Source organism: Hippopotamus amphibius, chromosome 10 (genome assembly GCF_030028045.1).
Source record: "Hippopotamus amphibius kiboko isolate mHipAmp2 chromosome 10, mHipAmp2.hap2, whole genome shotgun sequence".
NCBI classification, from domain to species: Eukaryota; Metazoa; Chordata; class Mammalia; order Artiodactyla; family Hippopotamidae; genus Hippopotamus; species Hippopotamus amphibius.
Window position 1 is genome coordinate 92,256,758 of NC_080195.1, and position 14,467 is coordinate 92,271,224.

General features: G+C 35.6%; 1 protein-coding gene across 1 annotated transcript in view; it reads right to left on the reverse strand.

The window, feature by feature from the left end:
- TMPRSS15 (transmembrane serine protease 15) overlaps positions 1 to 14,467 on the reverse strand; it is a 117,427-nt gene that overhangs the window by 21,888 nt on the left and 81,072 nt on the right. Inside the window, exons 19-20 of the mRNA XM_057697364.1 lie at positions 4,539 to 4,634; positions 69 to 118 (exon numbers count right to left, since the gene is read on the reverse strand). Coding sequence (XP_057553347.1) covers positions 69 to 118; positions 4,539 to 4,634 — 146 coding nt within the window. The remainder of the gene's footprint in view (positions 1 to 68; positions 119 to 4,538; positions 4,635 to 14,467) is intronic.

Below are 14,467 nucleotides of genomic sequence, written 5' to 3' on the forward strand. Positions count from 1 at the left end.
GACATAGTGACTCTAAACAGAATTTTAAACTGAAGACTTGAAGAGAACAGGAAGTAATATTTACTTACATTTATGGTTACATTGTAACAGAATCAATGAATCCTCTAAGCACTGTTTACTGTAATAGAAGAACAATTATATCTCAAAAATGGTGCACATAACATTTTAAAGCAAACAGTGTAGGTTATTCTATTTTTTTCTCTTTATCAAAATGGACTTTTAAATGTGTCATGTTTAAAATGCACAGCAGAAAATCTTCAATTTGAAGTCAAAGTTGAGCTTGTATCTTTAACTCTACTGTTTACTCTTCATGTGATTTTGGGTAAGTTGCTCAATATTCCCAAAACTCAGTTTTAACATCCATAAAATGGGGCCAGCAGTACTTTATTGGCGTTTTATGAGAAGTAGAGAAATATTTGCAATGGAATTGTTATTGTGCATTATACACAATAAATACTTGATAAACAGTAGCTACGGTTAGTTTCCGTGAGTCAACCTTGGATTTCACCATTCTATAATACAGACTGTGCCTCGGTATTGCTAACGAGACACGTATTCAGTGCCCAACACTGTGCGTGAAGCTGCGTACTTTATTCGGCGAATTCAACGATCAAAAAATCATGAGTCCTGCTTTCAAGGAAGGCAGACATGTAAATAGTCAAATACAAAGTAAAGTGCAGGCATAAATAATTAAGAACTCACTACCTGTTTAAATATTTGGATACCAACTTTTTTCAAAGCCAAGAATTCTATTTTGAAGAAAAATTAAAACAAAGAAAAAATTTTAAGTGTGTTATACTTACCAACCACTAGAGGTCAGTATCACACAAGGAATTAAAGTGCTTGCCCACAATTGTTCCTCATGTGGCTTGCTGCAGCTTTCACGTTAAAACACACACATACACACGTATAATTTGAATGGTTTCTATTTACGTTTTGAACAACATCTCTTGTGGATGTTGTTCAGGTGCTGGAAATTTTAGGGAAAAACAGACCAAAACCCACAAAACATGACCCAAGAGCCACTTGAGATCATAATTACAGTCAAAGCAATTCAGTGTTTCTGGAATATACCCGATAAGGTTTATTTGATATCACATGCATTCACGTTGTCTAACTGACAAATCCTTTAGAGTAGACATATACAACTGAAATATAAGGGGACTTCTCTGGTTGTGCAGTGGTTAAGAATCCACCCGCCAATGCAGGGGACTTGTGTTCAATCCCTGGTCCAGGAAGATCCCACGTGCCATGGGGCAGCTAAGCCCATGAGTCACAACTACTGAGCCTGCTCTCTAGAGCCGGTGAGCCAAACTACTGAGACCATGTGCCGCAACTGCCAAAACCCCTGCGACTAGAGCCCCGTGCTCCACAACAAGACAAGCCACCTTAATGAGAAGCCTGAAATGAAAAGTAGTCCCCGCTCACCACCCTTGGAGAAAGCCCATGTGTAGCAACGAAGAACCAACACAGGCAAAAAAATAAATAAATAAAAAATATAAGGAAATAAATTTTATTAATAAGCAATGTGCATGTATATATATCCATCTAGATATAGATATATCAATATGCATTCATAATTCCCCAAAGAAGAAGCCTCAGTTAACTCTCCTTCTATTATCCACCCACGGTTAGGAGAGAAGTAGTTTCTAGGATGCTTCCTAGGATATTGTCAGATTTCATCCAAAGACTTCCTATATCTGCAATACTCATCAATGAAAACCCATTTTCAAACCGGTTCATCATTCTTAGCTGTTAAACGATGCTTAGTGCTCTGTGGTCTGTGTAAAGTGGATGAATTTCTTTTCAGCAAGCACAGAAAAGTTTTTGGTTAACCTAATAGTTAACCAGAAAATCAAACTGGGCTTAGAACCTCATTCTCCATATGTTTTCGGTAATCAAAATGAAAATTTCCTTTTACACAAACACATGGGCAGCATCTCAGTTTAGAGCAGTAACTTGCTTTCAGCTCTGGTCAGAGTGAGCAGTGAGTACATTTGTCCAGGTGCATTTAGAGAGATTAGAGAAAAACAGAATAACTGTCCTGGTCCTTAGGCCTGGGGTCAGAGGACTTCTGTGTGGGAAAAAAGGCAATGCCATGATCCTGTGTCTTTCTCCCAGCCCAGTGGGGCAATATTGGGATACAAATGGATGGATCTGTATCTACTATCCTGATGAAATGAACTAATTTCTCTCCCAATATATGCCAAACAATGTGGCCTTTTTTTCTTTCTTTTCTCTTTCCAGAACTGCTACTTAAAGTGAGTTGCTGCCTTGGAGAGTTCAGAACATAGCACAGCAGCGTGGTGAGTGGAGGGCTTTGAAGCCAGGTAAAGCTGGGTTAGAATCTCCATGTTGCTTCCCAGCATCGTGAACCTGTCCAAGTCCCTCATCAACACCAGACTTGTTTCCTCATCCTTCAGTGGACTGATGCTACCTAGGTCACAGAGCTTTTTCAGGAATAGAAATGACCTCTGTAACGTTGTGATGCTTCTACCACAGCGTTTGTCACATGATAGGCATTCCATAAAGTGTTGACCAGCACTCTATAGCCTGTATCTAGTACCAGGCTTAGAACACATTGTCAATCAATATATATTAAGTCAAGTTTTTTTTTTTTTTTTTTTTTTTTTTTTGATATCTAGGACTTCTAGACAAAGAATTGGAGGAAAGGGAAACCCAATACTGGCAGCAGCATGAATTGTACATTTCCAGTTATATCAGGTCAGATTACTGGTACCGTGTTGAGTGGCCTTTTCTCAGTGGTGGGAAAGAGTCTAGTCATGCATTTGCCTCAAAATAAGAGAAAAAAATGGGGATCTAAGTTGATCTTCATAGTTGGAAGAATCATCTTCCTTGCTATCCTCTTCCTTTCCTTATTTTTTTTTACAACCACTAGTGAAAGGGTGTTTTCAAAACCACCAGATATCATGGGGCAATAAATGTATCTCTACAATAAACAAATAAATAGATAAATAAATTGACTAAGTGCATATATGTCAGATTTCCTGCCAACCAAGTATAATGTGGCTAATCAAGGAAGAGATTAAGAATGTTCTAGATTTTTTTTAAATTGGGGTATAATTGTTTTACAATGTGTGTTAGTTTCTACTGTACAGCGAAGTGGGATTCTCTGTGCTATACAGCAGGTGATTATCAGTTATCTATTTTATATATATTAGTGTATATATGTCAATCCCAATCTCCCAATTCATCCCCCCTCCTGCCCATTCTGGATTATTGATGTGATGAAAGTTTCAAGCATTTTTGTCTGTAAATGGTGTCTCTTTCAAGTAATATGAACACATACAATAAAGACATCAACGTATGATGATACTGGCATTTTGTTGATAAGTATGTAGTAAGCTAGTTCTTATTTTAAATATGCATAAAATTAATATAAAATATTTTGTACCTTTTCCTTTTTTTCTAACTCATTCTTAAATGTCTGTAAAATATAAATAAGAGAAATTCTCAACATAAAAACTACTCAGGATATATAATGGTAAAGCACATTTAGACATGCCTCATAGACAGGAAATCTAGAAGTCTGCTTTCTCACTTGCCGATGCTTTGCTTCACCCTCAATGAGACTAATAGTATCAGTCAAGGCCCTGAAAATATTCATATAAAATATTCAACTGCAAAGTACTTTGGTACTAAAAATACTCCTTTAACAATTTGTTTTACTGGTTGAGCTCCCAGAAATGGCAACTTCTCATGAATAGCTGAGTAAATATATAATTTCTCTTTTTACCATTAAGTATATTAAACAAAAAACTACAAGCTAATGCACCAGCAGTGATATCTTAAATCCTTGCCTGTAGTTACACTTCTTCTTGAAGCTACTTCCTTCCCACCCAAGCTGGCCTTTAATGGAACTGGAAATTCAGAAGCCAATTTCAACTGAAGTTATCATTCATGCCCAAATAGCAAAAATGACATAATCTAAGCTAAAACAGATGTTTGAATACAGGAAAGATGCTGCTTTTTGACACATGAGTAAAAGCTGTAAGAGTAAATCTAATTGTAAAGAACAAAAGAGAAAACGCAGGCACGATTTGAAGTCTGGACTCCTTCACTTAATATCCATATTCTATTTGCTAGAGAAGAGAACGCCATGAAATTTTTCTCTTCTCTTTTGATGCTAGCTACTTGTGTCACTTTTTTTAGTCTGATCAACATTGGACCTATTTATTCCAACTCTCACAATTTCTTTCTGTGGGATTTACTTGTTTACAAATCCAAGAGTAAGGATAAGAAGGACGTGGATGTAAAACTTATTGAATATCTATCCATGTGCTATCTAATTACACTACAATACATCATTTGACCCTCTTGCAATATATATGAGGGTTAGGCCATGTTATCTGATAAAATTGGTAAGATTCTGTTTGGGATTACCTGAATAACAAAAAAATTAAATAACTTTCAAGATTATGTGGCATATGTGGTGGTATTAAAATCTGACTGGCTTCAAAATCTACTTTCTTTCCGGTCCATGTACAACCAGTCAAAGAACACATTTTGGGACCCACCTTGGTGTTAGTATTAAGCTGCTATTAGGTGCTGTGTTTAATTGTACAAATGGTCCGGCTCCGGTAGAAATGATGGGCATGGATGAGTTTTCACTCCTAGGGAAAAACACATGGACAAAAGGAAAACACAAACAAAAAAATCATAAACTAAGTTTCTAGTTATTTAATGCTGTGGACATTGAAATAAATCATGAAATTCCAGACAAGGGGATTAACATTTTAATATTAAACTTCAAATGTTTTGATGTCTAAAAGATGGTACAACTCAGTAGAAGAATTACTCATAATGACATAAAATGTAATTTTAATTTTTGCCTAATACCTCTAGTTCTTATTTGCCTGCTCATATATATTATTTAACAGAGTTAAAATTAGTGCATATATCACTTGAGTGTCTGATTTTTTCACTTGATCTTTCTATGTTGTCCAACAATTTCCAGAATGGTCAATTATAATGACAACTTCACAGAATAGCCGCCCCATAATTTATTAAACTATTTTTTCCTATTGAGAGTAATTTATCTTTTAAAAAATTCACGTTGCCTAAGAACAACATAGAAAAAGGAGATCTTCAGTGTTTACCTTTGCTGCTTGGTTCTTGATATTTCATTTAATTCAAAGCCTAACTGCCCTAATTTAAAGCCAGAAGCTATGTTTTTGCTCTAAAAGAGGGAGTATATAGCCTGGACCTCCAAGTGTCAACTTCTGATCCAGAATGGGATAAAAAGACACCTTCGCGTGACAAAAGACATTGTTACTGGTCTTTCTTATCCCTGAAAACTGTTACAGCCTCAACATAGCCCTTAACTGTGAGCCTTCATTGAAGATTTCTTTTAGTTATCACTTCTTCCCTAGGCTTAGCCAGAAACTTTTAGCTTCTCACTTTCTAATATTTTTCATGCCTTTTATTTATTCCAGATTTTAATCTTCATATAAAAATATGCCTTTAGGCTGGAAATATCCTGATTGCTGCTATCTTCTCCTGGCTGGCAGGGAGATGATGTGGTTCCTTTCTTTTGGAGTATCAGGAAGGACCCACTTACTCCCTCTCCAAAAGAAGGTCCAATGCTTTCCCCAGGCTATAGTCAAGGCTGACCCTTTTCTATCTGTGTATATAGAGGAAATTTCCAAGGAACACTCAAGGCGGTTGTCATCAGTAAGAGGAAAAGAACTAAGTAGAGGGTGTTTCCTCTCTCTTTCAGACAAGACAACACTTTAAAGAAACTGAAAATGTCTGGTACCTTTCATTCACTGAACAGAGAGCTTAAATAATGGAGCTTGTATTTAATGTTCCAGACTTTATCATCTTGGACTTTAATTTTATAAACAGATAAAAGTAACTCAAGCACACAAATCAATGACCATCCCTTTAATAAAATCTGAAATGAATTTACCACAGGGAAAATGAGTGTTGCTACTATTATTGCTGAAGATTAAGATATTCCTTCCATGTGGGAATGAGTCATCTTATTTAAGGGCTTATGTAAAACATATTTGTTATAGTTCAGAAAACAAAACAGGCATAAATATATCCAAAGAAATGGAAAACTGTAATTTGAAAAGATACATGCACCCCAATGTTCATAGCAGCATTATTTACAATATTTTAATATTGTTACAATATGTAACATTACAATATTTATAATAGCCAAGCTATGCAAACAACCTTCGTGCCCACCAACAGATGAATGGATAAATAAGATGTGATACACACACACACACACACACACTGGAATATCACTCAACCATAAAAAAGAATGAAATCTTACCATTTGTGACAAGATGGAGGGATCTGGAAGGTATTATGCTAAGTGAAATAAGTCAGACAGAGAAAGACAAATACTGGATGTTTTCACTTGTATGTAAAATGTAAAAAACAAAACTAGTGAACAAATATAATGGGATAGAAACAGACTCACAGATACAGAGAACAGACTAGGGGTTGCCAGAGGGGAAATGGGTGGAAGGAGGGACAAAACAGGTGAAGGAGATTAAGAGGTACAAACTGCCTATTAATCTGTCTCATGTCAATTTAATTCTTAGACCAGTCAGAAGAAGCTACAGAGGGGCAGAGGAAAATTTCTTCCTCCCTGACAGTGTGTAATCTATAAAAAATATCTAATATGTTGTACACCTGAAACTAATATAATATTGTAAGTACTTCAATTAAAAAAAAGATCTCAAAGGGCAGCAGAGGGTGTAGAAGGTCAGGAATGCACTAGATTAGGAAAGACTTCACCACTGCAGAATCTTTTAGTTAGGGACTCACACATTTAGGGAAGACAGGATGTGGATCAAAATAGATTTTCGAAGACTTTGGATTTTACCATTGGTGCAGCTTCTGGTACAATTCATCAACACTAATCTTGACTTTTAAGAATAGCAAGAAATGTCTATCCAATTTGAAGAGGCGCTAGTTGTGTTGACTTTACCTGGGGGCTCCAGAAATATCATTGGAATTGGTTGGTTAGTGCACCTCTTTGCTGGGAGGGTCAAGTTGGTGGGTCTTAGCGACTCTCCAATCTCCCCTTTAGATGTCTGTCTTCTTTTACTGCTTTTGGTTCATGATCTCAGTATCCTTATTCTGCTGAATGCCTATGTGTGCTGGATATTCTGCTAGGTAGTTTTCTATGTTCCTGACTCTCCATGATGGAAGATTTTCCAGGTGTGTTATCCAGATAAGCGGCATTAACTTCACCAGGGGCTAGTTGCAAATCGCCAACTCCATTCCAGACCCACCCACAATTTTGAAACTCTGGGAGTGAGATCAAGTGATGAGCCTTCTAACAAAACCTCCAGGTGAGTCTGGTGCCTGCCTGTCAGGGAACCATTGTCATAGTCAAATAAAATATCTAATTCTTTACTTGTTCAGGGGTCTGCTCATTGGCTTCCAAAGTGACTTCTAGTTACCTACAGCAATCTTACTATAAGCAATCTATTTAAGGCACTGATAGATCAGGACCCACAAAAACGAGGCCTGGCACATGTCACAAATCTAAACCTAAGTCAGCCTACACTTATAGGAAGTGATTCACTGTCAAGAAAATGTAACACCAGTCACAATTCTCCAACTCAGGTTTAGTTATCTCACCTTAGCCTAGAAAATAGGACCTGGTAGCATCTAAGTCTATAAGGAAATCCCTGACCTAGCCAATCGTACCCTGTTTCTTCATTGCTTCTTCTAATGTTCCATAAAACTCGCTCTGGCTCCAAATCCCTGAGGAACAGTGCTTCACTGGTTGTGAGGCTCTGTACCCCCCAAGCCACGGGCTGTTTACTCTTGAATAAAGGACATCAAACTCATTAAATTGTTTTAGTTTTGTCATTTGACAGCACTCAGGACTACGTGGGGGAACAGCTAGAAGAGTAATTCATTAAAAATATACATTGGAACTGTGAGTATAAGACTTCCATTATCTCCAGCTATTTTTAGTCTATTGCTTAGCTGTCTTTTTAAAGACAGATCCTAAGGGGATGCATTAATTTCTCTGGAAATTCAAAACAAAATCTAGACAAAATTAAATTGAAAGAAATATTGAAAAATTATTGATAGATCAGGTTTTAATCTAGTATCTATTTATTACATACGTACCACTGGCATTGCACTATGATGGGATTGGCAGTTAAAATTTTAACATAAGCTTATTCGAGCAGAAAGCAAGACTAGAGACAAAGCTTGAAGAATAAAGACTATTTAGTAAATGCTAAATGTTTTACCCTGGGATTCTCAAGTACTGTTCCTTAGTGATGTTTTCACTATCTGGCTGAGAAAAATAGAGATTATGCATGTGGAAAAAATGACACACATAAAGATTGTATTCTAAGATCGTGTTCTACATTTGTAACCTCAAACTTTATATGAGAAAAGACTGACGTTAATGGTGCATATATATATATATTTAAATTTTTTTGAGTGCAAGTCGTTTTTATTGTTTATTTTTTATTAATTTTTATTGGAGTATGATTGCTTTACAATGTTGTGTATGTTGCATATATATTGCTTTTGGTTATTCAGAACAACTGGATAAAACATTCTTTTGGAAAAAACTGCTCAAGCTCTCCCATAATTAAATTTTCTGTTGTAAATATTGATATCAGCAACCTAAGAGTGATGCATAGAGGTCACAGGTTCATACAAACATTTCCAGGTGTCAGTGCTGGATGTTAAAAGTTGGAATTTAATTTGAGACAGAGTACCTGCATTTTAAATGCTCCTAAATCAAATTCACCTTTTTCAGACTGAACACAATTTATTCCAGTTTGTATTCATAGTAAACACAATATACGTGGCAGAAGAAGTTAAAGACAAACTATTTCTTATTTTAAGAAATGATGGAGATGATAGAGGTATATTCAATATTTAAAATACTCTTCGCAAAATAAAAGGTTGGCAACAATGTAAGTCACCATTTATTTTTTAGAAACAAAGTCTCAGAACTGAAAAATTGAACTGTTGAGAATATATTATATTCGGTTCTATAATGAAAGCATGCAACTGTGCTGCTCCCTGCCTCAGTTTCCTCTTTTTGCAAGAAATCTAGTTAGTTTTTCGAGAAGCATTCTGTCAAGATTACAACCAGAGTTTGCATTTTTTTAAATTCTGAAAATGTCCCAGCTCTGCAGATTTAGATAACTCTACATACATTTGCATAACTGTTTGAAATCTGCAGTTTGGTATCACATAAAAATGCACCTATACAGCATCACCTTGATGACATGGTAATGTCTCCTGACTGCCTATTTCTAAGCCTTTATTACCATTTTTATAGGTTATGCTCCCTCAAAGGGCTCCCCTGGCTTCAGGGTAACCTTACTCATGTGAGAAAAGAAGCGTATAAATGAAACTCACCATTATTATTTTTGAGGTCATATATGGACTATAAAAATATATTCAGAGAGGAATTCTAGAGAGAAAAAAAAGACTATCCCAAGGTGCCTTGCACAGTGTTAAATCTTTCTTCTGCCTCTCTTCTCAGACCCTGCTTAGGTTTCCTCTCTTTTGTCTCAGCCCTGGGACTGTATGTGCTGTGATAAGAATTCCTCCCTGAAGCAGGAGCTTAGGTAGGGATGTTTTAAGCTTTTGGACACACTAAAGCTGCAAAGAATAATAATAAATGTTGTTTGCAAATGCTGCAGTCAGGCCCTGTAGCTCATTTCACACCCCAAAAGATTTAAGTAATGAATTGAGCCAGATGGGATTAGTCTGAAAAGGGTTTTGGAGAAGGATAGGCCTTCCCTTTCAGATTGGAGGGAAAGAAGGGGATTGATTTGGCAGGACAGAAGGTCAGAGAGAGCATTTTAATAGGCAAGGGAAGGGTGAATGAAAGGGATTTGAGGCAAAGGATGGTAAAGCATCCCACTAGGCGAGTCAGGACGTGTAAGCAGCTCTATAAACACCATGACAGAACTGGCTACATTGCAACTACAATTGCTTATTCATTTTCCACATTTATGGCAACACACCTAGCACTCACCCAGCCATATGATACTCTTAGCAAGTAAGTAAACTTAGTACTTTTAGACTTTCTGATAGTAACTCAAAATTTTGCGACAAATAGAAGGAAAAAAATGCCAATAGAAAAAAATTATCTTTACCTGATTAATTTCTCCCTTTGTGCAAGGTACTGTATTAAGAGCAAGAGAGAAATTGATACAGTCAGTCTGGTAGCTGCCCTCTACAGATATAATGGTATTTGGAAGGAAACAAACTCCTGGCATCTCCTACCAAAAATATGGCTGAGAGAAGTGATACTTTGATTGTTAGAGATAGGATATTTGTGGACAGCCTCTTGGATAAAATATTCTTAATCTCTTGCAGTATTTTCTTGTAACTATTTTCTTAGCGATTGGAGTTTGTTTTTGAATAAGAGGTGTATGATAGACACCTAGGCCTTTACTATGAAGTCTCCTTAGTGTGTATTTTTTTTAATGCCTTATTTCTTTTTAAGGTCATACATGCAAAATTTCCTTTAGAATTTAGTGTTTAGAAGAAAAATGTCTTCCCTATGGAACTGGTATTATTTATCTTATAATTAAAGTTATGCAATTTTTAATGTTTTCCTTTCTGCATGGGTTTCCAGGAAATCTCAGACACAAATATTAGTGTCTGGCCCATATATTTTATAGATTTGGCTCTTTCTTTCTTTAGACCTTATTTACATCTACTAGTCTATTAATTTTACCACATATACTCTGTTATAAATCACCTCAGTTTCATTTGAAAAGATAAGAGTATAAAGAGCAGAATGGAAGCAAATAAGGAAGGAAAAATGGAGAAGAGTAAGGAGGTGAGGAAGGAAGCAAAAAATAAGGAAGAAAGAAAATAAAAGAGAAAGAGGAAGGAAAAATTAAAAGAAAGGAGGAAGAAAGTATGTCATCCTATGTGATTTCACTGGTGTCATAGAACATACATATTATTTACAGGTTGATGAGTTGGAAATAATTTTTAGGAGGGAAGTAGAATGAACAAGAAAACTTTTGTTATACATTCAAGGGATGATAGTTTTCTCCTATCCTTATCTGTTTCTATTTCCTCCCCAAACAACAAAATTTAAAGGAATGGTGAAGGATATTTTGGTTTGGGGAAAACCATATCATCTTGTTGTTTTTATGTAACAATCTTCAAGTAAAAAAAAAAGAGTCTTTGATAAAACAAAACAAAGACAAAACCCCCAACTCTGTAACAGACTTTTACAGACTAAACAACTATGTTGCAGAAAATTTATTTGTAGTTGATTCGCAATTGACCAAAAGGAATTTTCTTAACCCTTTATGTGTATAATTATATTCTCAGTAATTTCCTTGCCACATAAATCTCTCTGGGTTACAAAATACACATCCGGGTGTAAGTCAAAATAAGAGTTAAAGACAAAGAGATTACTCCTTAAACTGTATTAATAAAAATAAGTGACATTTCACATAAAAAAGTCCCTTAATTCCCAATAATATGTTTTCAAATACTTAGTGGGATAAATCAGGAATGATTTTTTTCCAAGCAAACAATACCAACCTGTGTTTATTGAAAACTTAGTCATGATTTTTTTGTAATCCTCTTAATGATGTCGTACTTATAGTGGTCTTTTTAAACTCTTTAATTTTGTTTCGATCTACTGGGGGAAAAAAGTTTTCCAGAGACGTTAACATAGACAAACTTTGGAGATGTTTTGTACAATTTCTATGTTTTCTACTGAAACAAGTACACAAAGGTCCATGGGTTCCTTTGATATGAGAGGACTACTTATCAGAATCACTCAGGCTTCTTTAAAGAACCAAGATCTCTGGGCCTCATTCTAGCCAAAATTGCAGCTGGGGTTCCATGGCTCCATGGTAACATGTGGGGGCTTATAGTTGGAGGAGAAATAATGACATCTTTATTTTTACTAACTTCTAATTGAAATAGTCTTTTCTTCTGATACAAATGGAGTGACTAACCACAATGTTATTAGCAGCACCTATAATTTTGTCACCAAAACAAATTGTAGATATCTTCAGATCACACTGCAGTTATTGCATAACTCTAAAGATATCATTTATGCTCACCTTTGATGGTACAGTAATCATTAGAATGACCAGTATATCTTATTTACTACCTTAATAGAGAGATATATAATACTGTACTGTATTTTTAACACTGATAATTTTTTCAATGTAATGAATTTCCTTTGAAATTACATGTATTTTCCTTCATGCACTTAAAAATATGAACCTAAGAAGAGGTTGGTGCGTTTCATCAGACTGCCAAAAATGTCCATGACACACACACAAAAGTTAAGGACACCTACCCTAGATAGTGGTTCTCAAACTTCACTGAACAGCAGAATCACCTGAAGAGCTTATTCAAACACAGATGGCTGCATGCTGCTCTGGACTTTTGGATGAGTGGGTCTGAGGTGGGGGTTCCAGAACATGCATCTGTATACATGCATCCCAGACGTTGCAGATGCTGCTAATTTGCTTCTTTTTTTAAAAAAAAATTCATTTTATTGAAGTATAGTTGGTTTACAAAGTTGTGTTAATTTCTGCTGTACAGCAAAGTGATTCAGTTACTAATTTGCTTCTAAAATCACATACTGGGAACCACCGACCTAGACCACCTTGAATTTGAATGTCTGAGACCATGATTGGGTGACTGTAACATATCATCCGCTCTTGGATTACAAATCGGTGATACAGTGGTAAGCTTGCTTTCATGCCCTTGCCCATAGCAGATAGAATTACCCAGCCACTGTGTTTTCCCCAACCCTGCTAGATAATAAACCTATTAAAGATGAATATTAGGACGTTATACAATTAATGTAGTTTGCTATTATTTTCTCTTTACTTATTTTTAATTAATGCATTTCTAATTCTAAAACAGGAAAAAAGACAAAAGACCATGAGAGTTATAAATTGCAATTCTGGCAAATGATGAGCTTTTTAGCTTGGTCAGTTAAACCAAGCAAAATAAAATTTCTTTTTGCCATTTTGCCCACAGCCAACCCTCCCCCCCCCCCCACCAGGCCACTGCCTCACCCATCCTACTCTAGGAACATAGCTAAGAATAAAAGGAAAATTTCCTTTTGTGTAGAACTTAATTAAAATTTTAAAATAACAGAAAATATTATCAATTATTTTTGTGTCAAGTTAGCAAATAAAAAGAAATCATTTGATATTGAAGGCAGTAGTTATATTTTTTCTACTAATTCCTATATCTAATCTTTGCTATTGTTTTGTGCTAAGGCTTTTCCCAAATAGTTGAAAATTTGGGGACACTGACAGAAAACACAGGCAAGAACAGGAGCATTATTTGTCCACCAATTTCTTAAACTAATAGGAAACACAGGTTCTATTTTCAGTTTTCCCAGGACCCATTTTTAGTTCTAAATTGTGAATATGAATTTACTGTAGTGCTTACCCAGGAAATTAAATTATTATGCTCTATTTATTGGGAAAGTTAATTTAAAAAAATTTACTCCTTATACCCCAACATTTTAAAAACACCTCTGAAATGGAAGAACATTGAAGTAATTCCATTCTTATTTTGGGTTTCAGAATGAGAGGCTCAACTTGATGTTTCTGATATTTGAACTGAAGTTATCTAGCACAGGACTATTATGGTATTTAAAAATTAACACCAGCTCCTCCTAGGCCTGCCTCATGGGGATACATATAACTAACTCTATTTTTAAAACATTAGTATTTCCTAAATTTTGTAGGGCTGTACAGACTGATGGCTTCTTGCTTTTAATAGCTTAGCAGGGCAATTCAACCGCACAGTTCATTTATTGGGTTAGTAACAGGGTAGTGTGCTTTCCTAGGAAATATCATTTTAAAAATCACTACTCTGTTTCCTTAACATTTATTCTTGCATCAGTATAAAATGTTTTCTTTCATACTTTGATCAGAGACATGAAAATGTTATTCAAAATACTTCTTACTTATGCAGCTATCAATGGCAGGGAATAAAAATGTTTCATTTAAAAAAGGGAAGGCTGATGAAATCTGCCTCATATGATTCACGAGAATCTGTGGGGAATTGCATTTTGTACCCAATCTACATAAGTAATCTTGAGAGACTACAGTGCCTTGTTAATAAATTGACTCCTAAATTACTTCCCACTGTACCAAACACATCATTTTAAACTTGCTAAGTTTTCTTTCATTACCATGCACCAGTCTAGATGAATTCTCATTAAGGCTCTAACTTTCTTTCAATTACTAGAGCACTATGGAGACTATTTAATAAGTGCAGGCCCAAAGATTAAAGTCTTTGCAGAGATTACCCGACTCATTTCTGAAGAAAGCAAGTGCCTGACCTTCATGAAAAATACTGTATCCAAGGCAGTGGGATGTAGTACTTGCTTTTCACACACTGAAAAATCTAGTTCTCTGTCACTGTCTCCATCTGGAAGGACTGTGATTCATAAGAAATGAGGTCAGTGAACTAGAGA